At 47.6% G+C, this 26,214-nt stretch overlaps 4 protein-coding genes across 10 annotated transcripts; 2 read left to right on the top strand and 2 right to left on the bottom strand.

The window, feature by feature from the left end:
* Positions 1-1,948: 1,948 nt before the first annotated feature.
* Positions 1,949-10,568, bottom strand: LOC117648271 (dynein heavy chain, cytoplasmic-like). 4 transcript variants are annotated; one of them, XM_034390701.1, is made up of 19 exons: positions 10,106-10,568; positions 9,920-10,032; positions 9,646-9,824; positions 9,421-9,569; positions 9,172-9,331; positions 8,973-9,063; positions 8,775-8,911; positions 8,516-8,696; positions 8,195-8,439; positions 7,902-8,110; positions 7,671-7,830; positions 7,392-7,593; positions 6,647-6,842; positions 6,351-6,468; positions 5,891-6,262; positions 5,466-5,804; positions 3,274-5,377; positions 2,547-3,096; positions 1,949-2,457 (listed from the first exon to the last, which is right to left on the bottom strand). In XM_034390701.1, the coding sequence occupies exons 3-19, from the start codon at positions 9,658-9,660 to the stop codon at positions 2,181-2,183; spliced, it is 5,505 nt and encodes a 1,834-aa protein (XP_034246592.1). In that variant the 5' UTR covers positions 9,661-9,824; positions 9,920-10,032; positions 10,106-10,568; the 3' UTR covers positions 1,949-2,180. The 4 variants fall into 4 exon arrangements, with proteins under 4 accessions (XP_034246592.1, XP_034246590.1, XP_034246591.1 ...); XM_034390699.1 differs by having other exon boundaries at positions 1,949-3,096; XM_034390700.1 differs by lacking the exon at positions 9,920-10,032 and having other exon boundaries at positions 1,949-3,096.
* On the top strand, positions 10,445-11,898 carry LOC117648275. The gene is made up of 3 exons (XM_034390708.1): positions 10,445-10,705; positions 10,998-11,290; positions 11,372-11,898. The coding sequence occupies exons 1-3, from the start codon at positions 10,528-10,530 to the stop codon at positions 11,735-11,737; spliced, it is 837 nt and encodes a 278-aa protein (XP_034246599.1). The 5' UTR covers positions 10,445-10,527; the 3' UTR covers positions 11,738-11,898.
* Positions 11,899-12,855: 957 nt separating this feature from the next.
* Positions 12,856-14,623, bottom strand: LOC117648273 (protein ANTAGONIST OF LIKE HETEROCHROMATIN PROTEIN 1-like). The gene is made up of 4 exons (XM_034390707.1): positions 14,385-14,623; positions 14,151-14,290; positions 13,499-14,060; positions 12,856-13,417 (listed from the first exon to the last, which is right to left on the bottom strand). Exons 1-4 carry the CDS (start codon positions 14,588-14,590, stop codon positions 13,024-13,026), a joined length of 1,302 nt encoding a protein of 433 aa, XP_034246598.1. The 5' UTR covers positions 14,591-14,623; the 3' UTR covers positions 12,856-13,023.
* Positions 14,624-14,814: 191 nt separating this feature from the next.
* LOC117648272 lies at positions 14,815-21,158 on the top strand. Of its 4 annotated transcripts, none has more exons than XM_034390704.1 (11): positions 14,815-14,833; positions 15,340-15,456; positions 15,814-15,926; positions 16,174-16,479; positions 16,565-16,761; positions 16,839-16,905; positions 16,990-17,161; positions 17,380-17,585; positions 17,668-17,776; positions 17,851-17,984; positions 18,092-21,158. In XM_034390704.1, exons 2-11 carry the CDS (start codon positions 15,390-15,392, stop codon positions 18,413-18,415), a joined length of 1,695 nt encoding a protein of 564 aa, XP_034246595.1. In that variant the 5' UTR covers positions 14,815-14,833; positions 15,340-15,389; the 3' UTR covers positions 18,416-21,158. The 4 variants fall into 4 exon arrangements, with proteins under 4 accessions (XP_034246595.1, XP_034246594.1, XP_034246596.1 ...); XM_034390703.1 differs by lacking the exon at positions 14,815-14,833 and adding an exon at positions 14,979-15,119; XM_034390705.1 differs by lacking the exons at positions 14,815-14,833; positions 15,814-15,926 and adding an exon at positions 15,099-15,119.
* The last annotated feature ends 5,056 nt before the right edge of the window (positions 21,159-26,214 follow it).

The following is a 26,214-nucleotide window of genomic DNA, read 5'->3' as shown; positions in this document are numbered from 1 at the left end:
GGCAGCTATTTAGAGAGATAAATACGGCTTCGGGAGCCGAAATCCACGGATAAAGTTGGGTACAAAGGTAAAAGTTACCTCCTACTTCACTAAATAGCCAGTTAAATGACCTAAATATCCCGTAGACACGTTTTATTTCATACAATCGAATGAACTCGAAGTGAGTCACTCGCTCGCCGCGAGCGAGCGAGTCGAGCTCCCTGATCTCCCTGCAGACGGAGCAGGAGCCGCGTGCCGCGCCAGCGCTGCGGCCACAGGTGATACGTTTCGCGTCATCGGGGACCCCGCGCCGCCGTGCGGTCCGCCTCGGGGACGCCCCGCCGCGCCCCGCCGGTGATTCACACCGCGGCCGGGGCGCGGAGGGCGTGGAGGGCGTGGTGCCCACGGCGGGGATGCCCAGCACGGCGTGCGCCAGGCCAGGGTGATGCCTGGTGGTCTGGGTGCAGAGGCAGCCGAGTCAGCGCCGCAGTGGGCCAGCCGGAAGGCCCGGGCCCGGCCGGTGGAGGCGGTCAGTATCTCGGATGGGTTTTGAGCTCCAGAGTCGCTGAATGGGACTCGAACCGAACGTGTGACCCCACCAATGGACTGCTCTCCGAACGAGGAATCCATTGGTGGGGCCACACGCTCGGTTCGAGTCCTGTTTAGCGACTCTGGAGCTCAAAACGCGTCTTGAGTTTTGGCCGCCTGCGCTGGCCGGCCGCTCCGTCAGCCTGCGAGGTAGGCAGCCCGTCGAGCTGCTTGCACGCGAGGCGACCGGGTTGCCTACGCTGTCCACGGCAGGCGCTCCCCCGGGTTGGCGGTTTCGCGTTCCCCCGGCTCGCCGCTCGTCCTGGTGGTGCCTGGTAGCAGCGATGCCCCACGAAGCAGCCCATCGACCAAATGATTTGTTTCCCGCCCTACAGCCACTACCGCCTGGACCTCAAGGGCCAGCGCAGCCTGGTGGACGGCAACGACCGGGGTGCCATTCGGGGTCGCTCCCCACAGAGTCTGGCGCCTCGCGAGGGGCGCAAGTGAATCCTTTCCCCGCGGCTGGAGTCGGTGCCGCTGCATCGGCGGGCGCAACCTTGGCGTCCGCGAGCGCTTAGCACGCTCCAAGCTCGCCTCCTGTCTCCGTCTCTCTCGGTGCCGCCCACCGCCGCTCGGACGCAGCCGCTGCGTGCGCGGCCCGGCCGGGGCGAAGCACGCCAGAGCCGGGGCCTCCCCTTCGAGTCCGGCCGGTGCCGTTCCATCGGCAACGAGGACGATGCACGGCCAGCACTCGAAGGTACCCCCCTCGGCCAATGTTGGTGCCGCCCGCCGCCTCCCGGACGCAGCCACTGCGGCCGCGGCCAAGCACAACAAAGGCCAGAGGGCCTCTCCCAAGTGCAGGTTTGAAGGGAGTTCTGGACTCACCTTCGGTGGCGAACGAGCAGGTGGTAGCACCCCTGCCGGGTCGCTCGCACTCCCCGCAACGGACGCTCGCCTGGGTGGCGAGCGTTACCCCCAAGTTACCGACTGACTGCTACTGGCATGGCCTACGAAAACCCTCACATCCAATTCTAAAAAATCGCAGCACGACATAGCGCCTTCCGATCCTTCGCTGCCCCGGGCCACTATGCGCTATGCGCGGAGGCCGGATCAAACTAGAGACTCTCTCTCTCTTTCTCTCTCTCTAAGAGTGCCTCGTCTAATCATGCGTCACCAGCTTGTGTACCACATTCTTGAATTTGGAAAGTGTCAATTGGATGCCAGCAGCGAGGGGCTACGGATTAATTAATCTAGTTTCATGTACAATAAATATATAATTCTTTATTATCAATTTTATCTTATTTTAAATTGAATGTAATTGGAGCTCCAATGCGTTAAACCGCAATAAAAAATAAAATATTTTACATAGTACAAAATAAATATCACAATACATCACAAAAGAAATGGTCCTGGTTTCTTCAAAATGCAGAAAGTTTTAAAAAAGAGTTGACAATCGTTTTTATTCAGAATTGGCCACCATGTACTGAAGAATTGAATTCTGCTTAGGCTTACTTACGAGGTAAATAAAATAAAATCAAATGTTAAATAAATAATATTAAATAAAATTAAAATTAAATTAAATATAATAATAATAAGCATGACTAAAAGCCTCATTCCAAACGGAGGTTATACAAACTGACTAGAGAATTGTCCTAACCAATTGAGAATTGAACCTAACCAAACCATATCAATTGGAAGTGAGCAGGGCGACGCCCCGCTCGTAGAAGCTGTGCTGGTCCTGGCCGGGGGCAATATTGAGGTCCACCGTGAACAGCAGCTCCGTGCGCGTCGAGTTGAGGTACACGGGCAGGGACAGCTTTGAGGAGCGCACCTCGGTGCCGGGCGCCACGCGCACCCAGCGCAGCAGCGTGGTGGGCAAGTCGGTCATGATGGTGGTGGCCAGCAGCAGCTGATTGTTCTTGCAGTTTGCGCCCTGCAGCTTGAGCCCCGTCACGCGGAAGCTGCACTCGTCGGGCAGCTGGCTGGCCTCCTGGCCGTCGCAGATGGTCACGTCCAGAACCAGCTCCTCCAGCGACCAGCTGTTGGCCTGCGCGACGCACTGCCGCGTGGCGGTGAGGTACGCCTCGGGGTTCAGCAGGCCACCCAGCCACACGGGGTGGGTCTTGATTTTCTTGACGCCCTCCGACATCAGCTGCGACACCCAGTGCCGCTGCTGGACGCGCGAGTACAAGTCGACGAGCCACTGGATGACGGTGCAGCCGTCGGGCACAGGGTAGCGGCGCCAGCTGGCCGGAACAATGTCATTCTCCAGGTCGTTCATCATGGTGCGGTGGTAGTCGGTCTGCTTCTTCACGCCCTGGTAGATGAGCAAAGCGTCCTGAAAGTCGTGGACCACGTTGTGAACCAGATCGGCGGCGGAGTTGACTTCGCGCTCGAAGTAGCAGTACAGGGGGTCCTTGGTTGGGTTCTTGACAATGGGCCGCAGCGTGGCCACCTGCTGCTCCAGGAACCTGACCACCTCGTCCACCGACTCGCGCGTCAGGTCCAGGCCCTCCTCGCTGGAGTAGGCCAGCTCGTCGTCGTCCTCCAGTTGCTGCATCTTGAGCAGCTTGCCGACCAGGTCCGTTCCTGGACAGCAGAGACAGAACCATTAAGCCAAGTTCATAGGCAAACACGCAAAAGTTACAAAAAAAAAACCAAAAAAAAACTGAGAAATTTGGATTAAAATTAACTAATTAATTTACAAATGAAAGATGTGAAATTAAATTAGAATGCACAAAATATTCTGCAGAAGTGAGTACATACCTCTTGTGGTGAGCAGAACCTTCTCTGCGTTGTTGGGAAGTCCCAGCCAGGAGGGTGTCTGCCTGTCAGAGAGCGCCTCAATCCAGTGCAGGAAGTGGTCCCTCGTGGTGCCATCAGGCATGGTGATGTGCCGTTGTCCCCCAGGGCCTCCAACTCCATCCACATTGGCGACAAGGGCAAAGTCGCCCTTTAAGCTAGCCGGGGTGAAGAGCTTGGCCAACAACGATTTCAGTAGCCGCTGGTCAAAGTCATTGTCGATCTTGCCTCCATAAATACATTTAGACAGCAGGGTAACTAGGGCATCCCAAGGAACCTCCTTTGGCGGCAAGTTGGTCCTACCCATTGCAGTAGCTTCTATCCAGGTGTCCAGAGTATCACAGGCAACTCTCAGGTCAGATTCATTGAACTCATAGTACTTGGCCCAGCCCAGAGGAACGTAGCGTAGACGTTCCTGGACAATGGCATGGAACCAGGCCAGCAGGAAGTACAGCAGAGGGGCCTTCTTTATGCGAGCAGCAGGCACAGTGCTGAAGGTCCGCAGTAAGTTGGCCTTGATGCCTGGCGGCGGTTCAAACACGAAGATGCGGCCCGCTCTCAGCAAGTTGACCGGCACCTTGGGGTTCATCTCCATAGTGAGGAACAGCCTGAAGCCTGGGTGGGGCTGCAACGAGTGCAACTTCTTCTCGAGCTGCACGAGCCACTGCGGCGCCAGGTGCACGTTCTTGAGCAGCACCCAGCGGCCCGAGCGCACCGCCTGGTTGATGGCGCGGTCGGCCTGGTTGAAGCCTTCGGCCGAGCCGATGGCGATGGCGACGATCTGCTTGCGCAGCTTGGCGACCAGGTCGTCCACCCTGCCGGACGCGTCGTAGCCAGGCACCGAGCACAGCAGGGCCGGCACGTTGGCGCGAAGCTCGGCGTTCACGATGGTCGCCAGGTCCAGCTCGCGGTCCGCCGCCGCCATGAACTCCTCGCCGAGCACGGCGGCCACCAGGGCCTGCCCCGCGGCGATCACCCTGTCGGGCCGGAAGGCCTGGATCAGCAGCAGGTTGTGCATGGCCACGGCCACGGCGCTCAGCTGCTTGTCCTCCTCCCACAGTGCCGGCACGCACTGCTCGGGGGAGCTGTGCTGCAGCCAGCCGGGGAACTCCGGCGAGTCCTTGATCTTCTTGGACAGGTGCTTGTAAGCATTAATGCGCGACGACAGGCGCACCACGGCCTCGATCTGCTCCTGGTTCAGCCCTTCGATGGCCGGCGGCGACGAGTTGAGCATGCCCTCCTTGCCGCGCAGGAAGAACGTGAACTCCGAGTCCAGGCTGGCCTCGTTGGGCACGCCCTTGAGGTGGATGCGGCACAGCAGGATGGCGAAGGTGAGCCGGTCCGTGTGCAGCATGCCCCTGGCCACGCGCTCGTAGCACACGCCAAACAGGTCCTTGGTCACAACGGCCAGCCGCTGGTTGTAGTCAGTCACATTCTGGAGGCGGGGGTTGCTGTGCAAGACGGAGCTGAAGATGTCCTGGAAGAACTGGAGCGAATACTGGTACAGGAAGTGGATTCGCTTTAAGCTATCCATGGTGGAATAGATATTACTGCACGCTTGACAGAGCTGCGAGTACTGTCGAGCCACTATTTCAATCTCCGCAATGACCGTGCCAGTCTCTTCCTCCTTCTGGCTGATTTCAGCAGCCTCCTGCCTCAGCGTTACCAAAGTGGTTATCATACTGTCATCATCCAGAATGTTTCCCGTAGCTTCACTCAGAGTCTGAAGCAGGTCATCTTGAAGCCGCCTCTGCCTCACATGGAATTCGCCTTGAAGCTTCAAAAGGTCAGACCTCTTCTTGTCAATGTCAGGTCTCTCAGCCTTCAATACTTGGTCCAAACACTGACTCTGCAGTGAGCTGCGGGTAACAGTGAAATTGACGAAGGTAACTCGAGAGCAGAGCTCAGGAGGGAATTCCACAGTTGGGTCTCGAGTTGACAAGAAGATTTTGAAAGAAGGTGACCAATCAATGTTTTCATCGCCCAGAGTAATGAGATCACGGCCACCTGTGCGGCGCCACTCTCTGTCCAGCACAGGGTTCAGAATAGGATCATAATTTTCAACATCCTGAAAATAAAAAAAAAAATTTAAAATATTAGGAGTGTTTGATACTGGATAGTTACTTTGTAAACAAGTTAGTTAACTGTCACCTTACCTGGACAAGCAGTGGGTAACCAAATCTGAGAGCAGATTTCAATTCCGCACGGAATGAATCATCCAAGAAAGATGTTTTGGAGATCTTATCTTTTTTATACTCTTTCATTATGAATTCAGAAGCCTGCCCAGATGGGTCAATTATCAGAGGGAAGCGCTGTAAGCGCTTCAACATAATCGCATTTTCCGTGCACAGCTTATCAGTAGGTAAAGAATTGGCCTGCCAACGAAGCCTCACGCCAGGTTTTGAAAGATACTCTGTCATAGCAATATCAGTACGGAATTTCAGGCCGGCTTGCTTAAGATGGTGACACCATTTTGCAAATAAGTTTTGACGATACTGAAAAGAAAAAGAAAACAAAGGTCATTGAACAATAAAAGCAAAACATTTTCATTTCAAGAATTGATTTCCACAAAGACACATACATGTTGGTCAAAATAACCGGCATAGGCCAGGAAGGCAGATGAAAGCAAAACATCTCCAATGATAGTTGACATTTGAGACCTGAACGTTTCCCTTGATGCTTGCCACCGCTTCCTCTCAAAGACAAGGGATTCGAGAAGCTGAGTGGAGCGGTCCACCTTGGCCTGCACATTCTTCAAGTCTGTCTGTAGGGCCTTCGCTTGTGAGGTGAGCTGGTTGTGTTCGTTGATGGATGATTCTACGCTCTGCTCCAGCTGAGCAATTTGTTTTTTTAAATCCTCAGCCTTATTTTCGTTTTTAGATGCTTGTTGTTCCAGAGAACCCAATTCGTCTTGCAGTGGCTTGAGTTTCTGAAGCATGTCTGCATACTGAACCTGTAACATTGAAAAGTCTTAGTACTATTACCCTTCAGAAGTAGACAAAAGAGTTCAGAGGACAAATGTAGTGTTATTTGGAGCATACCTGAGCAATGGCCCACTTCACCAGCTTTCCACAAGCCCGATTGGCATTACGTATTTTCTCAAAATTATAATCTGGCCTACTGAGATACGTCTCATGCATCTTCTGTCTAACAGCATCACTGTAAGATTTCAGAAGAAAGCATTAACGTTAAAGCTCAGTAGAAAAACTTTGTAAACCAGGTAGAAGTTTTAGATATCTTATAATACAAAGCAATGTTTGGAATAAAGAACTAGAAGCAAGAAAAGGAATAGAGGAAGCACATGCTAAAAACGTTGCAAAAAGCCAAAATCGCTTACGCAATATCCTCAGTCTTGAAGTTGGAGACGATGGACTTAAAATCCCTTCTCCTGACAAAAGTCCTGACTGCATTCCAGTTAGTTGCATTCTCTCCCAACAAAACACAGATAGACTCTAAGACCATTGCAACTAGGGCAGATGGATTATTAAAAGATCTGACTTCGTCCAACTCCTTATTATTGATATTCTTCACAGCTATAAAGCAAAACAAAAATAAGCATAAAAAAAATGCAGACATCAAAAGATGGATCGGACAACAAACAGATCAGACATGACAACTGAGTGGAGACTTGCAATAAAGAGATCTCAATTGATAGGTTCAATAATACTTTGTACTGTAGTTTAAAAAAAAGTTGCTTGCAAATTTGAAAGTCAAGAATTTTAAGAACATCTAAATCTATTTATGAAAGGTATGAAAATCAAACAAAAAGTTAAGCTCATGCAAGCAGACAAACCAAACTTATTCATAATCTTTCTTATGTGAGATCATCCGAATTAAAGCTAACTATTGTGTTAATAAAGTTCTCTCTCATTACAACTGAGCGAATGGCACGCCAGTCATTTGTGTTTTCACAAAGCAGGAGGCAAACAGATTCCAACGCCAGCTTTAGGATTTGGAAATTAACACCAGGTGCTGTTTATTTATGGATTTAACAGCTGGACAGTTGTACCACATAAGTAGAAACAAAAGAAGTTATCCCTTCTAGCAGTTAATTCTTCTTACAATGAATGGCTGGCACTAACCTTGCTTGGCATCGATGACTGCAGGTTCAACCTGTGCCAATTTCATCTTCACAGCATCTCGTTTTTCTGAAATGTCCACAGTTTGCCTCTCAATATCAGCCTGGATGTCTTGACTCTCAACCTTTTTCTTTTCAGCCTCCTGCCGATCTTTCTCCATCTGCTCGAGCTTCGCATTGGCCGCTTCATTCATGGCTGCTAGCTCCTACAAGACAAATTGATAGGCATTAAAAGCTAACTTCTACAGTGAGAAAAAGCGCTCATGAGGATAGGAGCAAGTACCTGAGATATAACTTTTGAAGACTTTTGCAATTCTTCAACATGTAAGACAGTCTCTGCAATTTTGTCAAGACCAACATTCAAACGAAGTTGCTGTTCTTCAAAATATGAGCGCTTTTCAGTGTACAGCTTGACAAAATGATGGATAAAGTCCAGGTAATGCCTATCAAAGGAAAGACAATTTATTACACATCCTTTTGACACACCCAACAGACAAAATTGTTGAAAACCCACCTCGGAGTGATGGTCATGGCCCTGCTGCCTCGCTTGGCAAGACTAGCATTAGCTTTGTGGAGGGTCTGATGTACGTACACGCAGGCATTAATCACTGCCTCACGGTGCGAGGGCTGTGCTGGCAGTCCAGTGTGCACAGATGGGAAGGAGTCGGGCGCTTTCCAGCTCGGGCGATCAAGATCGACGGTATTGGTTAACTCCTTGCCCACCTAACAAGAATTAAATGGACGTCAGTAAAAAGGGCCATGAAAACTGGAAGAAAAAATAAGCCAAGACTTGAAATGATCACGTACCTGGAACATTGTCTGCTCAGACCAGTCTCCGAGCCAATTAATAACACACCTATTAGATAAGGCAGGTGATGTGGCGGCGTGTTCTTTTAAGCTCTCAGATGATGTGTTCATTGTAAATACAACATGCAAGTTGAGCATCACTTGGCCAGTGAACCACTTGAAAAGATCCTCGTTTGATTCAAACGTACGGCCTTCCTTCCGGGCACCCACTTCGCACAGATTCATCAGATCATCATACTCACTACCTGTACCAATAATGTGTTTAAAATACAATGTACAGTTTGGTTATAAAAGCTGCAAAACTGCATGGGCTGTATTTACCTGTAAACAGTCCAGGAACTTCTCCATTGGTAAGAAGATTGTTCATTCTTTCCAAGAATCCTGAATCTAGCACATTAGATTCATCTATGATGAAGGCAATCTTTTCCTTCTCACAGCCAGAGCGTCTGAGCACAGCACGCAAATCTTCATCAAAGTCCTCACCAGTGTACTTGTTGTGAACCTAAACACACAGAATAATGTAAGGAAGCTCATGGGATGAATCATGCACTTAAAAGATTAAAAGTATAACAGCAAATACCTTAATTTGGAAGATAGAGAGGCCATTCATCCAAGCAACAAATCTAGAGAGAGTGGTCTTGCCTGCACCAGAAACACCAATGAGAAGCAGATGCCCTTGAGGTTGTTGGAAAATTCTGCCAATGCACAAAACATGTTCTAGCAGTGAAATTTGCAGGAAGCAGATTACAATTGATTGAATACTCCATGAAATACTCACTAATATTATTTTCAGTCTTGGATTCCATAATAGTTTCTTTTGTGAGATCCAAAAATAGTAATTTTCCAGAATCTAGTAGAACTACAAGAATCTGCAGTGGAACAGAACATTAACAAATATACAGTCAATTATACAAGATAGATAAAATTGGGAATCAAGATTGATGCATGTGAATCAATTATTAATCACACATTCTAACCTGATTAGCACCCGAATCAAATGCTTGGGGCAGAAACTCCAAATGTTCCACTTTGGAAACATAGTCAGGTAGTAGTATCACTCTCTGGCAGTCCCAATCGTCAACGGTAAAAATGACCAATTGCCTCGATGCACCACCAAGAACCATGGCTCTACCATTCCTGAAAGTAAGTAAAGAAAACAAAGAGGGTCAAACAAGCTACACATTCTCCATTGTCTGGGTAGAAGCTTTAGAATAATGCTGTATTACCTTGTAAATGCCAGGCTTCTGATACTGTCCCCTTTCCAAGTGTCTGGAACAACTTGCTTGACACATTGAAAGGACGGAAAGCCCCAGATATGTATGGCGTCATCTTGAAAGCAAGCTAGAATGTTGTCCGATATTGGCATGAATATGGCCTGAAAGCGAAGAGAAAATGTAACCAGCTGGTGAGGATACAAGCAATGCAAGCAATGCCGAACACCAATGACAAACCTGCTTTATTGCCATGCCCGGCTGCAAATTCAGACGATGCGCTTGCGTTAGAGTCTTTAAATCCCATATGAAACCCTCACAACTAGCCACAGACAGGCAGTAATTTCCATCTGAGCTGAATGTGACCTTGGTAGGAGCTTCCGTATGTCCACTCAGAGTGGCAAGGTGACGTCCAGTTTCTGCGCAAACATAGTGAAAGTGACAAACACAACAAGGTTAGTGAAATTAAATCTTAACCATCAAAGAAATAATTTAAACTTTGAACTTCCACTACCTGTGTTTAAAAGGAGCAAGCTGCATTGCTTTGTACCAATTACGAGTTCGCTTTTCTTGTGACAGTGGAATGACAAAAGCGACAATGAAAATTGTTTACCCAATGGCCAAAATCTAAAATGGAAAATTATGAATACACTAGCCAAAGACCTAAAAAAAAAATTAAGACGGAACTGTCAATACTCACACACTGTTGGTCAAGTCAACTACAAATATGTTGCCTCTGTGGTCAGCAACAGCAAGTAATTCGTCGCAACAGCTATCACACTAGCGATTCCAGACGACGTTGCGTTTGGCGTCGACGTTGCCGTTGCCGTCTCGACCAATCACAGCGCAGCAGCTCGCCGTTGCTGTTGCGGCCGCCAGAATAGCTGCCCGGCTATTTTTCCCAACGGCAGCAGCAATCGCAGCCAATCACAGCACAGAACCATGTCACGTGACGGGAACGAATGCGCGCGCCAACACAAAGTCCCGTTGTGCCGCCATCGTCTGCTGCTGCAAGTTCGCGCCTGTTTGGTGGCTGTAGTTCGTGCTCTGTGTTAAGTGTTAGTTTATTATTATTTTAGTGAAAGTTCATTGTTATTTAGTGTTAAAGTAGTCACGTGAAACATGCCACCAAAAAAGGACGCGAATTTGTGGCCAGCGGACAAGGAGCACGAGCTAATACAGCTCGTGGAGTCTCGTCCCTTTCTCTGGGACTGTACTCTGGAAGGGTACAGAAGAAGTGACCTAAAAATACAGCTTTGGGACGAGATTTCACTTGCGATGGGTGCAACCGTCTACACCGGTAAGTTTTCTTGCTCATCTAACCCTGCCATAATGTCCATTTACTGAACTCCTTCTGTCTGCCACTGTTCCTCATTCTGATAAGTTCTCCCCGTTGTTTGCTCATTGCAACAATCTATTTCATTCTTCAGATTTTAAAGACAAATTAAGTCGCACAGTTTTGTTGAAATTTATCCTCTTTTTCTTGCCTCATGTTTCCTTGCGCCTCGCTAACCCTACACACCGTAGCACCTGTTTGCTGTGCTGCGCAGGTGTTTCTCCTCAGGTTTTCTTATTTTGCTGTTTATTTTCAGTGACAATTTTAAAGGATCGGTGGAAAAACATGAAGGACACCTTTTCCAGCAACTGGAACAAGGTGAGCTCATCGAATAAGCGGTGTAGTGGCAACGGGACAGATGACATGTATGTTCCAAGGTGGCCACTGTACTCGAAGTTGATGTTTTTAAAAAAGACTGTGGTCAGTGGATCCACAGTCAGTAACATAAGTAGCACTGCTTCTTCCATCGCTGCTTCAAGCGCAGCAGAGGTAGCGTCAACTTCGAGTATCCTTGAGGGGATACAAGTGTATTATGATGAAGTGCTACAAGTAAGTATCCAACATATAGAATGTGAATTCCTGCCATTGTTTTGATAAAAGTAACAGCATGTCAATTGCTTCTTTTTGCAGAAATTTGTACAAGTACCCCCGGATGCTACTTTTGAACTTGTTACTGAGGTCACTAGTGAACCTCAAGATGTGTCCCAACCACAAACAGCTCAACAAAATCAATCAACTCCAGTTTCGGCCTCAGCAGCGGCCTCACCCAGTACAGGAGAGCTCTTCTACAAGAGAGGAAAAAGAAGAGCCTCTCAGATGAGTGAGGTATTGTCTCTGGCAAAGGAGCTTGTCAAACCTTTGCCAGAGCCAACTCCTGTAGTAAATGACTCTGCTGCTAATCTGGGGGCGTACATTGCTGGGAGGCTCAGGGACATGAGCCCTGACAGGCGTAAAGCCTGTGAAAAAGATTTGATGAGTGTTCTGATTAATTATTAGTCTTATCGTACCTTATATTATTCTACTTAGTGCTGCACTATTTTCCTTCTTTTATTTCAATTTTTATGTCTTTATGACGTTATGTGGGATGTTGCCGAAGCTTTTAAGAATTTAGTCTTTTTAAAATTTTGTTTGGTTTATGTGTTTTATTTATGAAGATAAAATTTCAGTTCGTAGATATTATTCTTAAATTTCTAATCTTAAAAAATTTTGTTTGGCATTTCTTTGTGTTTTCTTTTGAAAGTTGATTCTCTGGTTTATAATTGGCTGTTAACTTGTTTTCTTTTTAAGTTGAAAGTTCAGTTTTTATTTAGTTAAAAATATAGATTTCAGTTTCTTTATGAGCTAAAAATGTACTCTGCAAAATTTTGTTTGGCTGTTATATTGAGTTTTTATTTAGTTAAAATATAGTCTTCAGTTTTTATTAAGTTCAGAATGTAGTCTTTACCAAATTTTGTTTGGCTGTTTTATTGAGGTTGTAACTTAAGTCTTTGTGATTTTTTTAAAACTTGTTTTTCTCTTACGGGTACGTAATGCATATTTAGTCTGTGAAATCTAAGTCACAAGTTGTGTGTTTTGTTTGTCACTAAATGTTTTGTCACAAGTTGTGTATAGTTTTACACTAAATTGTAAGTCATATGTTTCATGTTGTGTTTCTTTTGTAAGAAATCTGGAATGCAAGTTTGCATTACCTGTATACTTATGTTACTTTTATTATGCAGAACATAATAATTGTTCCGTCCAAAGATTTAACCAACAAAGACTATCTCTATTGGGCAAGTATTCCTAATTTTAAGTTATACCAAATGATTTAGAAGATTAGACATAAGTGCCATGTTTCGGTTATGTTCCTTGGAAGTTATTAGTCCAAATGTTTCCTTCCAATTGATTGGCTGACTGATCTCTCAAATGCCAATCACGTTACTCTTTCTTCAGGTGGGGAGAACAAATATTGTTTGTTGGTATGATAAGTGTTGCCATTTTAGTTTTAAGAAAGATAAATATTGTCCATGACTGAGTATTTTTGAATTACAATTTTCTTTCCCATTTATGTTTGAAGTTTCCTGTTGTCCTAGTATATTTTACCCCACAGAAGGGCAGAAATGATGAGGCTCATATGTTCACAAGCAACTTTACTGTTAAACCTTACACAAACAATAGCATGTGTTACAATACTTCTCAACGCAACATAAATAAAAATATATAGTTGGGACTTTTCACTTAAACAGCACAAGAACACATAGATAAAGTACATACTAACATCAACAAAGTAATACTAATAAGAACTATGGAGCTGGAACTGTCACCATCCTCTCCTGCCATGGTACTGCACCTACTGTATTCATGTACCCAGACCATTGATCTCTTAAATTCAAAGCAGCATCAGCATGACGGTTGCCACCTTGATTTACAAATCTTACTAAACCATTAACCTGCACATCCCTGTACTCGCCTCGGGTGACAGTCCCTGTCAAAATGTCTTCATTATCGAGCATTTGATAGGGGGCATATAAAGCCCGCCCAACTACACTTGACCGTAAGTAATTGTGGAGACACATGATAGCAAGCATGACCTGATTTGCATCATCGGGATCATAACGCATTGGTGCTCTCAGGATCTGAAACCTCGCTCCCATCACACCAAAGGCATTTTCTGAACAACGACGAGCTCTACTCAACCTGAAATTTGGTACAATGAGGATTTAGTGCGTGGAAATTTTTTACGTGACATCACTTAAGTTACCCTATGAAGCCACACACCTGTAGTTGAAGATCCTTCTGTCCCGTCGATTGTGACAGGTGTCCTTAGGGTAGGGGATGAGCAGTTTCTCTGACAGGGTAAACCCTTCATCCCCAAGTATTACATATGGGTAGTCTTGTGCCGTTCCTGGTAGTGGTGATGGTGCAGGAATGCAGCTGTTGTCACTTTCTATGTAAGCTTTCAAAGTGCATCTATTCCAAATGCCTCTGTCGGATGCTCTACCATTTGCCCCCGAATCCACATACACAAAACGTAAGTCAGCGTCAACAAGGGCTAATAGTACAATACTGAATGTTTGTTTATAGTTATAAAACATAGAGCCAGATTTCACAGGTGGGTCAATCCTGACATGTTTGCCATCCATAGCACCTATACAGTGTGGAAAATTCCACCTCTCAGCATAGCCTCCAGCTACCGCTTCCCATTCCTCTTGAGAAGACGGAAACCTCAAAAATTCAGAGGAGAGAACCTCTGAAATTGCCCGCACCGTCTCTTTGATAATGCCAGAAATTGTACTTTGACCTAGTCTATAATTAAGCGACAAAGACTCTTGGGTTTCACCTACACAACAGAAAACAACAAAATATTGATAGAGATAAAAACTTTTCAAAATTGGAAAGTAAAAATTAATGTCACTAATATTTGGTTTACCTGTTGCTAGATGTCTTAAGGTCACTGAAAGCCTTTCAGCTGCACTTATACTTTTTCTTAAATGAGTATCTTGCTTCACTATGAGTGGTGAAACTTTTTCAAGCAGAAACTCAAAGTTGGCGACATCCATTCGCAAGCACCTAAAAAATAAAAAAATTAAATTGTGACCTGGTTTTGTTAATTTGTGGCACAAATTGTAAATTGAGTGCGAAATAAATTAAATAATGAACACACCTGCGGAATTTGTTAGGGTCTTCTAACTGTAGCTCCATGAAAAGGTTATGGTGGAAACCTTTCTCTGTCCTTCTTGCAACCCAATTCTTTACCCAAAACTCTCGGTCCGCTCGGCTATGGGATGCAATTAAAAGAAGAGCTGCTACTGCCCTCCGTCTCCTCAGTACATTACGTCTATGCCACATAATATCACGATTATGATTCATTCTGCTAGTTTGTTGTTGTTATTCCGATCAGCTGGCGGGGGCGGGAGCAACACAAATCTCACTGCCTTGTGTCAATATTTCACACGGCTTGGATCGTTATTTGTGTAGGATACAAGGCAGCGACGTAGGGAGAACCGCAATCGCAACGGCGCAGTCTGATTCGCTGAGCGGCAACGGCAACGGCAACGACGACCGCAAACGTCGTCCGGAATCGCTAGTGTGATTCCACCAAACAAGAATCTGGTGCGTCTGATGTCTCCCGTAGGACCAGGAGCCGTGTGATGAATTTTCAGAAGGAGCCTATAATAAAAAGCACGACAGAAATAAAAATACTGGTTTACGATATCCAACGATATCTATTCAGGGATTGTGTGAGAGACTCACCCATCTGACCGATTGGTTGTTTTCGTATACGGCTGTTTGAAAATCCGAGGCTTCAAATCTGACACGGGCTCCATGACCAAGCTGTCAAAGATGTTGTCACAACTTGGTTTGCTCTAACTCCTGTCGTATTGACTGAGCTTTGCAGGTTAGTTTCACACGAGTGGAATGTTTTCCTCTTTTCTGTTCGAAGGACGTGATTGTATGGCTGCAGTTAAAATCTGTGGTTCCCTCTCAGCATTTCGTGATGCTGTAGTACTTTCGAGGTGCACGGTTCGCGTGGAGTCACCTCTCCTTCGTGTGTGTAGTGTGCTGCGGCTTTGCGGGTTTTGTCCTTTCGCTGAAGTTCTGTTTGATTTGTATTGCAGGTTTTCTGAGCTGAGCTGTGCTCCTTGTTTTTGAATCTTGTGTACCTGAAATGGATGATAATGTGCGTCGGATTCTTCGGGAGTGCCGTGTTGAAGATTACATGGACAATTTTCGAGGTACGTGCCACTCGAAAGACTGCGTCGCAGATACTTTTTCTTGGCGGCACCATGCCAACTCTTTATAGTTTTGAAAGACGCGTTTACTTAGGTTTCTGTAATTTATTTGCGGCATCTCGCTTCGGGAAGAGATCCCGTCCGCGTTTTTGTTTCTGAGGCGCTATTGTGAGGTTAAGCGGCCCAGGTACTTTGCAAGCTTGTTTCAGTTCTCTTTAGTTGTAATGTCGTCTTCTATTGTCAGATCAACAGATTCATACAGAGGCACTAGTTGACTTGAAAGATCACATGTTAGGCCAGCTCGTACCTTGCAAGCTTGATTCAGTTCTCTTAAGTTGTGATGTCTTCTTCTGTTGTCAGATCAACAGATTGATACTGAGGCACTAGTTGGCTTGACGTATCATATGTTAAGTCAGCTTGTACCTTCTTTTGGTCCAAGGATAAGGCTTTCATCAGCTATAGAGAAGTTTAAGGTACCACTTTAAATGTTGCCCTGTTTTTTCTTCCAACTCACTCATAGATGGTGTAGGCTTTATTGATAGTGAGAATTAGTCCCCCATCCCCATTAACCTTTCCGTTGTTAGCTCTCCTTGTCTTGGTTATGGCTGACACTTTTGTTCGACATTCTGTCAGTTCCCACTTGCTCGACAGTAGCTCCACTTGCAACTTTTGCATAGCTGTATATAACCTAGACTAATTTTTAATTTTATTTTATTTCAGGCTTCTTCTAGTTTGGGACTGGAATCATCATTCCAGGCAGGTGTTCGCAGTACATCCTCACCAACATCTCGATCATCTGATCGTGCAACCCCACCTTCAACATCCGGATCATCTGATGGTGCATCCTCACCTTCAACATCTCGATCATCTGATGGTGCCACCCCACCTTTATCACCTCGCATTCCACAGATTTTTACTGAAGATGATGGTGGGGAAGATGCTGATGATATCATTCATGTCAACATTGATCAACAACCTCCAAGCACCATCTCTTGGGAAAGTTTGCGGGCAGATCCTAAACCCAATGTGAGTATTTCTCATGATTGAGTAACATTGTTCAAAGCTACATGTGAAGTCAGTTCTATTATCTTGGTATTTTTTCGGTGTGCAGGAAGTGGTGAAAGCGCTTTTAAGTAGAAGGTCCGATGCTTTGAGAATTCTGAACAACTATCCTGCCTCCAAGAAAAGATTCCGTGTGAAGAAAGGACTTAAAAAAGAAAAAGACTATGTTGGGCTCGACTTGCTGCATCAGAAGCTGCTATGTGATGTAATAGTCAAATACTCTTTCAAAACTCCGACTCGTATCAGGTAATGCATTGTTCAGCTTGTTTTTTGTAATTTTTTGTAATTTATTGATTTAACATGACATGCCTTTCTTGTTCCAGCAATGTTACAGATAAAGTAGAGAGCTTAGCAAACTTCATTGTGGAAACTTTTCCTCGAGAAAGGAAGGTGAGGTGGCTTGTTTTTGGTTTTTTAGTTGATTCATTGTGGGCTGCTGAATAACATTAATGGTCGTTTTCTTTTCCTATCCAGGCCCAGTATTATACCCCTTATCGATCGGTAAAAGTGGATGGAAAGGTTCTGAAACGCCATAATCCTAAAGGAAGACTCTACCATAAGTTTACAAACTATTTAAAAGTATTAAGAGAGGATTATGTCACCACTGGATCATCAAACACAGAGTCTAGAAACACTTCTGTCCCAGGTAATTAGTTATGTGTCTACTATTTCTTCACATTCGAAGTAGCCCTTTGCAAGGCTGAAGCATATGAGATTGATAGTTTTTTTTTGTTTTGTTAATAATTTCCAAAGATTTCATGCTTTTGAAAATAGTTTTAACTTCTGTATTTGTGTTTCTATTCATAAACTTTGCTCTTGAATCAAGGACCGTTTCTTATAATTGTTTATGGTGTTTGTTCACAGAATTGTCTGCTGATGTGGAAGGAAGTCTGGAGCGGCTTAAACGGAGAGTAGACATCTGTTCCCGATTAAAGCTAGAATGTAACTTGACAAGGGATGCCAGAATTAATACTCTTCGAAATGAAGTGGATAGCAGAAAGGAGAACTATCTGACAAAGTACATCCACACACTCTACCCTTTTTTGGCGCAACCTGAAGGCTATCTTCTGGTACGTGAAACGTGCATTTCAGTTTTACAAAGTGTGCTCTCCCTGATACCTTGTAACTTACTTTCATTTTAATTCCTTGCAGCTTGAATCTGATTTTGATGCTCTGTATCCGGACAAGAAAAACTGTCTCTTCATGAGCTGGCCGTCTCTAGCGGAGAGTATTAAGAAGTTGGCTGGCGTTCCAGATCACGGTAAGTTTCTTTTCAATATTATTTTTTTATGTCTTTTAGTTCTAAGTACTTACTTTGTCCCATTTCATTTCCAGACTTGACTGATGCTGAAATCCTCTATTTACTTGGGGATTTGTTTGAGGAGGTGGGCCTTACCTCAGTGCCTGTGACACGGAAATACAGAGCTGGAAAGCAGGAAATGTTGAGGTCCTTTCTCTTTCATGTTGAGGTAAGTCTTCATGTAGTGGATTAATACCTCAGTGATTAACATTTCCGCTAACTTACTTTATGTATCTTTGTCAAATGCATGTTTTTAATAAACTTGCTCTTTTACAGTTTGTTCAAGATATTCAGAAGGAAATTGATACATTCGAGTCCAAGGCATGTCAAGACAAAACTACTGTTCAACCATACGCCATTTCTGTTGGTCCCTGGCCTCAACCTACCCAATTCTACATTTTGTATGATGGAGTGTTGCAACGAGTGAATAGTGTCAGAGACTCAATTGATTTGACCTTCAAGATCCTTCATGCTCAGTACCCGAGGACTTCAGAGTGCTATTGGCTGCTTCTCCAGAAACTTGTGTATGAGTTAAGTACTCCCTGGGACTCTGTGATTCCTGAAGTTGACTCTTTGGTGGACAAGTTAACTGAGTGCTAGTTAAGTTCTTGTTGTATGGTTGGAGTTCTGTGCAAGTTGCGCCTTTATACAAATTATTTACTGTATTGCATTGGTTACAATTAGTCTTAGTCACAATGCCGTGTTGCCCTGATTGTGGAGTGTCATTTGTGTCAATCAAAGGAGTGGACATCCATCTTCGTGTGTTCCATCCATCAGTAGATTTCTCTAAAGTTATGAAGTGCAGGACTGAAGGGTGTCTTCGTCTCTTTTCTGGGTGGAAACTCTTGAGGAGGCATTGGATTCGAGATCACAAGTTTCCCTCTCATGCCAGTATTTCCAAGAGCTCTAGCAGCAAAGAGCAAAGGAAGAAAGTTAAGGAGAAAGAGTCTGAATGTCCTGAGCAATACCCTGAAGCTGAGCCAAGTGAAGGAAATTTTGTTAATGATTACAGTCTTCCTGAAAATGTCGAAACTTCAGATAATTTAGAAAAATTAGCTCTATCCAATGCCTCAACTTTTTTAACTAAATTCTATGCCAATCCTAGAATACCCAGAAATCACATTCAGGATGTAGTTTCTCATGTTAGTGCTTTCCTTAAGAATATTATATCTTATCTAACACCATCTCTGTTTGAAATTATGACAAATAATAATCTTGATAACAATCTAAAAGAGTCAAATTAATGATTTGCTGCAAATTTTAGTGCAGCCATTTGAGGGTACATTATCCACTGAACATAAGAGATTCAAATATTTGCTAGAGACTGGTAGTTTCATTGAGCCTGAAGATTACATTGTAGGAGATAGGTTGGATGATAAATATGCTAGAGGCCAAATGTCTAAGAAGAGAGTCAGTGTTAAAGGAAAGTATGTCCCAATAAAAAAGATTATGGAGAAATTTTTTGCCCTTCCTGGTGTTTATGATAAAGTTATAAATTATCTGGAATACCTAGAGAAAGAGTACGAGTCAGGTGTAATATCTAACTTTATGCAGTGTAAGCTCTGGAAACTGAGGATTGTTAAATTTCAAGGTTCTGATCTCTTGGTTCTCCCTCTATTCTTGTACTTTGATGATTTTGAAGTGGGAAACGCCCTCGGCCCACATGCTGGTCTCTATAAGCTTGGAGGCGTTTATTTCTCAATGCAATTTTTACCTCCTGAATTTCAATCTTCAGTAGAAAATGTATTTCTAACTTTGCTTTTTCATTCCTCTGACAGCTGTTCCGGAGGATGGCAACTTCTATGTATTTCAAAAATTAATTGACGATCTGAATGCACTAGAGGCTTCGGGTATCACTATTCCAATTGATAGTAACATGGTTACTATTCATTTTATTGCTCCAATCCTGTTAGCTGATAATCTAGGATACCATCAAGTGTTAGGATTTGCTGGTGGTTTCACAGCCAACTTTTATTGTAGGTTTTGTAGGAGTCACAGGAGTGACATGCACCACATGCTCGAGGAGTGTCAATCAGCCTTAAGGAAACCCTGTGAATATGAAAATGATGTTGAGTTGGGTTTGGCCATGTCAGGGATTAATGAGAATTCAGTTTGGAACTCTCTAAATTCATTTCATGTGTATGAGAATTTTTCAGTGGATATCCTACACAATTTACTGCTAGGTGTATGTAAAACTGATATGTCATTAATCCTTCATCATTATGTGTGTGTTAAGAAGACACTTTCTCTCCCAGTTTTGAATTCCAGAATGAAATCTTTCAACTATGTAATTAATGGTTTTGAGAACAAGCCTCCTGTTCTCTTACTTGAGGACATCAAGGAATCCTAAATTTCGATGACTGGTTCTGAACTTTTAAATTTTTGCCTGTTGTTTGCTTTTCTTGTTCATGACTTGCTGGGACCCAACTTTCAAGATGATCCCCATTGGGCTTTGTATTTAACTCTAAGAGGGATTCTTGACATTGCGCTTGCTAAATCTTATCAAAAGGAATGTCTTGATGCTCTTCGAATCCTTGTGCGAGAACATCATAGAATAAGGGTGATACAGCTATTGTCACATTTGCGTTGCAAAGACCATTTTCTTCTGCATTATTGTACCGTCTTAGAATATTCTGGTCCTACTGCTCACCTATCTACTAGCAAGTTCGAATCTAAACACAAAAAGTTAAAGACTATTGCTAACAGTTCTAGTTCACGAGTCTTTGTCTGTCATACAATAGCTGTTAAGGAACAGCTTGGATTGTGTTTTCGATTTGAAAGCGGTAGAGGTTTGGTGCTCCCGTTAGAATCTGGCCCTTCTGATCATGTGCAAACCTCATACATGGATGGATCTTACCTCTACCGGCATTGTTTGCCTAATGAATTTAAGGACTTCAGTGACATTGTTCCCTGGGTGGAGTTGCATGGCATTTGTTACCACAAACTATCTTTTGTGGCTGTTGATAACAATGACCTCTATCCTTCTTTTGCTCAGATCCACCGAATATTGTTAAGTGAGGAGTTCCATGCTTGCTTTGTTTTAAAATGTTTTGAAACAAAGTCTTTTGATGAGAGCATGCATGCCTATGTTGTTACTGAAACTTCCAAATTCATCTGTAAATATGTTCATGAGCTTTGGTATCCATTCATTGTCATTCATCTCCAAAAAGCAAACAGAAGTTTTATAACTTTACGTCAAATGATCTAGTTTTATACCTGTGACTCGTAAATATGTTTTTATCAAATGTATTTTTCTAATGCCGTTTTGGTGCATGTGCATTGTTGTCATATATATTTGCATGTGTATTTTCATGCAACAATAAAGTAAGTGGCATTTCAGTCATCTGTGGTTTTCTTTCATGCCCAGCAATATTTTTCACGAGCAACCTTTTTACGAGCAATATTTTTTATTTACGACCATGGTAAGGTTTACAGTTATGTTTATTTAAAGCAACAAATATACATAGTTAAATCTACCAGCCGGGAGGGCGGGCGCCACAGTAACAGTTACCAGAATTCTGGTAATTTTTACCAGATGGCCGCTAACTAGGCAGTGTGGTATTTGGTACTAGAATTCTAGTTGGTTCCTATTTTACTACACATTCTAGTAAATGGCACTAGAATTCTGGTTGGCCTAACTAAACTCGGGGTTGGACTGGTTGGACCCACGGGGGCGTGGGCGGCGGGGGCAGCGGCTCCAGCGGGGGCGGCCGCTTGAGCATCTCGGCCTTGTCGTGCAGGTACTGCGGAACAGGGGGAGTCGGGGTCCGGACCGCGCGTGTGACCCCACCAATGGATTCCTCGTACGGAGAGCAATCCATTGGTGGGGCCACACGCTCGGTTCGAGTCCTGCTTCACGACTCTGGAGCTCAAAACGCGCCTGGGATTTGTGCGCCGCACCTTGAGCCTGGTGGCCTCCTTGGCGCCGGGGCAGCACACGGGGCGCAGGCTGTAGCCGGGCACGGCGGACCCCAGCGGCACGGGGTCGCGGACGGCCGGGCGCACGAACCCGCAGTGCTCGCCGCAGCCCGTGCGCCTGCACGCGCGCTGCAGCCCGCCGCGCTTCAGGCAGCGGCACTCGGAGTAGAAGGCGCCCGCGCGCAGCTCCGAGGACTTACAGGGCTTGAGCGGGGCGGGCGCGTACGGCACCACGGCCGTCTCCTCGCACTGCGCCGTCCGCGCCGTCACCCTCGGCAGGCTGGTGGCCGCGCCGCAAGGCTTGGGCCCCTGGGGGCACGGCCGGCAGGGCTCGTCGCTCGCCACCCTGGCGCCCGCGGATTCGAGGGTAGGCAACACGGTGGACAGCCGTGCAGTGGTTCTGCCCGCACGGCAGGCGTTCGCGCACGCGCAGACGCGCAGTGCGTCTGTTAGCGTTGTCGCGGCTACGGCGTGGGCCGCTGCGATTGCTGCGGTTGCTCTGAATTCCCGGTCTGGCCGCGGGCAGGTTGACGGGGCCGAACGGAGCGGCGCCGCTGGCACCAGCGCCTCCGACCACACAGCTGCAGGCCCTACAGACAGTACAGCAGTACAGCCAGCGCAGCCGGCCAGCCTCGCGCTGCTCGATCGGCCTTGGCGCGGCGGCGTGGCCGCCGGGCTGTGGGCATCCGCAAAGATGTTGTCGGAGTCCAAAGTGACAGCCATGTATCTTTATTCAAAGAGCATGGCTATGTCTTCGGGCACGTCCCGCCCTGCCCCGCTCCGCGCCCGCAGCCAGCTTTTTATCGCCCTTTCACCCGCGTACGCTGTTTCGGGATGCCCCAAGAGTGCGACAGACGCTAACCGTCTTAACGCTGTCTATCCATTTTACTCTCAGATATCATGAGTGAGCCCAAGAAAGCGCGCAAGTCCTACAGGCGGGTCCTGTGTCCCATGTGTGTGGCGTACTCGCCGACAGAGAAGGATATGGTTTTCCATCTCAGGTCGAAGCACGCCCTAACGGAGCAGGACGCACTCAAGGCGGTCACCCAACGTGTGAAGGACATGACGAAGGGACTGTTGTCATTCACACCCCATCACCTTTCGCACGTGCCTTGAGAGCCCGGGAGCCCGGCCCGCCTGTCCACAAGCCGGAAGTGACACCAAGTGCTCGCGGTGGACGATTTTGGCGTTAGAAGCGGTTAGAAGTTGTTGCTCGCGAAGGAGAAAAAAATCCCAAAATGGGAAAAACTCCAAATGCACGTAACGAATAATCCGTTGCACGACTCTGAAAAATGTGTATTCCGCCAAAATTTACAGACACAGTTGGGTTGGTAATTAATGTCTTTTTTGATCAGCGTGAGCAGGCGAGCAGCGGGCTGCATACAGTGCAGGGGCTTCTCGTCTCTCTCGTGTGTCTCTCTCTCTCTCACTCTCTCTCTCTCTCTCTCTCTCTCTCTCTCACTCTCTCTCTCTCTCTCTATCCCTCTCTCTTTCTCTCTCGTCTCTCCCTCTCTCTCTCTCTCTCTCTCTCTCTCTCTCTCTCTCTCTCTCTCTCTCTCTCTCTCCCTCTCTCTCCCTCTCTCTTTCTCTCTCGTCTCTCTCTCTCTCTTTCTCTCTCGTCTCTCCCTCTCTCCCTCTCTCTCTCTCTCTCTCTCCCTCTCTCTCTCTCTCTCTCTCTCCCTCTCTCTTTCTCTCTCGTCTCTCTCTTTCTCTCTCGTCTCTCTCTCTCTCTTTCTCTCTCACTCTCTCTCGCGCACGTGGACGAGGTGGTCGTCATCGACATCACGACAGAAGCAGACAGAAGCCCGCCGCCGCCCGCTCGCCGGCACACTGCTTCCGAGAGTCGTTTCCCTCGCTCTGTCTCTCTCGCACCCATACGGGACAGCTGCTTGAGTGCGAGAGAGACAGAGCGACGAAAGCGACTCTCAGTCTGCTGCATTTGGAAACGAGAGCGATGCGTCCTCAGGTGACACTGTGACACTACACTGCCGACACCACTGCCTCCGTTTGTGTCACGCTTTCTGGGAAGGCGGGGGCGGGGAAGAGAGGAGGGTAGGGGAGGGGGCGGCTCGGGCTGGGGAGAGAGAGGGGGGAGGGGAGGGAGAGAGGGGAGGGGGCGGCGCCGTCAGCTGAGCAGCTCCGCGCAGTCAGTGCTCCGCCGCGCGCCCATCCAGTCGTCCGCAGCCGCCCGCGCTGGCCGCGTGTCGTTGTTGTTGTTTACGGTGCCCGACATTGCGAGTAGTGTTGTGTGCGGTGATCCGAGCCACAATGTAAGTATACTTACATGGAGCCACCAGCGGAGCGGAGTGCTTGTAATTTGGGAAGCCGCCGGCACACTAGCCGCGTTGGCACACTGCTGCGCCTTCTTCCGGACGCGTGGTCCGGACCGTACCTCCAGACTTCCAGTGGCCCGGCCTGGCTCCGCCATCGATTTGGGAGCGGCTCGGTGAAGTTTTGTGGGCTGGTGGAACCAGCAGGTTGAATCGTCGCCGCCTCTCTCTTCCTTACGGGGCGCCCCGTGAGTGCGAGAAGGACAGGGCGACGAGGCACAGGGCCTCCAGGCCGGCCGGTGGGGAGACGGGCTCGGTCTATGGCCCTTCGACAGTGCAGGGCCTGACAGCGCGGCCTCTCGGGCTTGGCGGCGCGGCCCGCAGGCCCGCACAGGGCCTCGGTCTATGGCCCTTGACCTCAAGACCAAGCTCCGCGCGTTGACCCTTTTTGACGCCCATTGCACCAGGGACCACATTCCTAACCTCGGTACGATCATCCGACGTGCATTTCAGACGTTAAAAAGAAAACAAAATTCAAATATCGTGCTACTTTTTCATCGTTTTTCGTGGAATCGAACTTCCAACCCACGTTTCTCATTCAGAAAGCGCCCAGTTCTGTCCCCGAGTTGTGAAAACAGTAAACCAAATAACGCTCTATTATGGTCAATTTTCCGGAGAACCTCACATAACCGGAAGTTGGAAATATTAAAGGTGTCCCACTGTACCCCACCTTCCCTTACACTGTAAACGGCGAGCATTGCGCTGCTTGCGCCGCGGTTGCCTGCCTACCGCCCACGCGATGGTCATGACCTCGGCGGCCCGGCTCGGCCTGGCTCGGCACGCCCCCTCCGCGCGTTAGAGCCCGTCAAACGGCAGGCCAATCTTATTTTAACGCGTGGCCCGACCGGCCTGACCAAGTATGAAAACGTGTGACCCACGCGACCTGTGCCCTTTTATCATGGACCAGCTGGGCCAAATCTCCTTTAAGTCTGGTCGGCGCGGTCTGCCGCTAGACCTGCACACCCGACAGGCCCTGGATTCCTCGTTCGGAGAGCAATCCATTGGTGGGGTCACACGTTCTGTTCGAGTCCCATTTAGCGACTCTGGAGCTCAAAACGCGTCCGGAACTTTGACCGCCTGCACCGGTTCTCTGGCCCACTGTGCGTCGTCATCCGGGCGAGGCGAGGTTAGAGAGGTTGGAGAGCGCGTCGCGGGGCAAGGTGACATAGGCATCCGAGTTCCAAGTCCTTGCAAGTGCACATGTGCCCCGCAGCAGCCTGCCTGCCGCTGCCTGCCTGGCACGATGCTGCATTCCTGTACAGTCCGAGCAGACAGTGCACTCGGCTCTCCTGGCTCCCCTAGTCTCCTGGCCTGGCCTCCCTAGTCAGGCCAGCGAGCGTGGTCGGACAGTGGGCCAGAAGACCGGTGGAGGCGGCCAAAACTCTAGACGCGTTTTGAGCTCCAGAGTCGCTAATCAGGACTCGAACCAAACGTGTAACCCCACCAATGGCTTCCTCGTTCGGAGAGCAGTCCATTGGTGGGGTCCACGTTCGGTTCGAGCACCTTTTAGCGACTCTGGAGCTCAAAACGCGTGTAGAGTTTTGGCCGCCTCCACCGGTCTTCTGGCCCACTGTGGGCCGGTCAGCCTGCGAGGTAGGCCGCCGCGCCGGACTGCCGCGCAGTCCCCCCGCCACGCCGCGTCGCGTCGCGTGGTCCGCGGTCCGTCCGAGGCCCTGTGCGGGCCTGCGGGTCGCGCCGCCAAGCCCGAGAGGCCGCGCTGTCAAGCCCTGCACTGTCGAAGCGAAGCGGGGCCCCGCCCTTCCCTTCCCGCCCCGCCACGCCAGGCTAATTTCCTTGTTATTCCACCTTTGGGCGGCCGCGCTGTTATCTCGCCGACTTTCTGAGCAATCGCGGGTCTCTCTCTCTCTTTCTCTCTCACCGCGCGGCCCCTCAAAACTGTACTCGCGGCTGCTCGGTACAGTGCCCTGCCGTCGGCCCTCGGAGCCCTCGGCCCTGCCGCGTCGCGCAGCCTCCTTGCCTGTGCGGTTGGCTGGTTGGCCAGGCATGCATGCGGTCTGGCTCTGGCGGCGGGGCGGGCCACGGCTCACAGAACGGCGCTTGGCTCGGCAACGGAACGCCTTCGCCTTCACGCACATTGCCCTGCTGGGCCCTCGGCTGGGCCCCTCGCCCCTCGCCTCCACTCGCCTCGAG

The sequence above is a fragment of the Thrips palmi genome, unplaced genomic scaffold (assembly GCF_012932325.1).
Source record: "Thrips palmi isolate BJ-2018 unplaced genomic scaffold, TpBJ-2018v1 HiC_scaffold_3, whole genome shotgun sequence".
NCBI lineage: Eukaryota > Metazoa > Arthropoda > Insecta > Thysanoptera > Thripidae > Thrips > Thrips palmi.
This window is presented reverse-complemented; position numbering and strand designations above follow the sequence as displayed.

Excerpts from the sequence above, each read along its gene's own strand:
- LOC117648273 (XM_034390707.1), bottom strand. The coding sequence starts at position 14,590 with ATGAATCATAATCGTGATATTATGTGGCATAGACGTAATGTACTGAGG. Across the intron at positions 14,291-14,384 it reads GACCCTAACAAATTCCGCAG|GTGCTTGCGAATGGATGTCG; the intron begins GTGTGTTCATTA and ends TTTATTTTTTAG. Across the intron at positions 14,061-14,150 it reads CTTAAGACATCTAGCAACAG|GTGAAACCCAAGAGTCTTTG; the intron begins GTAAACCAAATA and ends TCTGTTGTGTAG.
- LOC117648275 (XM_034390708.1), top strand. The coding sequence starts at position 10,528 with ATGCCACCAAAAAAGGACGCGAATTTGTGGCCAGCGGACAAGGAGCAC. Across the intron at positions 10,706-10,997 it reads GGGTGCAACCGTCTACACCG|TGACAATTTTAAAGGATCGG; the intron begins GTAAGTTTTCTT and ends GTTTATTTTCAG. Across the intron at positions 11,291-11,371 it reads ATTATGATGAAGTGCTACAA|AAATTTGTACAAGTACCCCC; the intron begins GTAAGTATCCAA and ends TTCTTTTTGCAG.
- LOC117648271 (XM_034390699.1), bottom strand. Across the intron at positions 6,263-6,350 it reads TGAAGTGGGCCATTGCTCAG|GTTCAGTATGCAGACATGCT; the intron begins GTATGCTCCAAA and ends TCAATGTTACAG. Across the intron at positions 5,805-5,890 it reads CCGGTTATTTTGACCAACAT|TATCGTCAAAACTTATTTGC; the intron begins GTATGTGTCTTT and ends TTTTCTTTTCAG.
- LOC117648272 (XM_034390704.1), top strand. The coding sequence starts at position 15,390 with ATGGATGATAATGTGCGTCGGATTCTTCGGGAGTGCCGTGTTGAAGAT. Across the intron at positions 15,457-15,813 it reads TTACATGGACAATTTTCGAG|ATCAACAGATTGATACTGAG; the intron begins GTACGTGCCACT and ends TTCTGTTGTCAG. Across the intron at positions 16,906-16,989 it reads CTTTTCCTCGAGAAAGGAAG|GCCCAGTATTATACCCCTTA; the intron begins GTGAGGTGGCTT and ends TTTCCTATCCAG.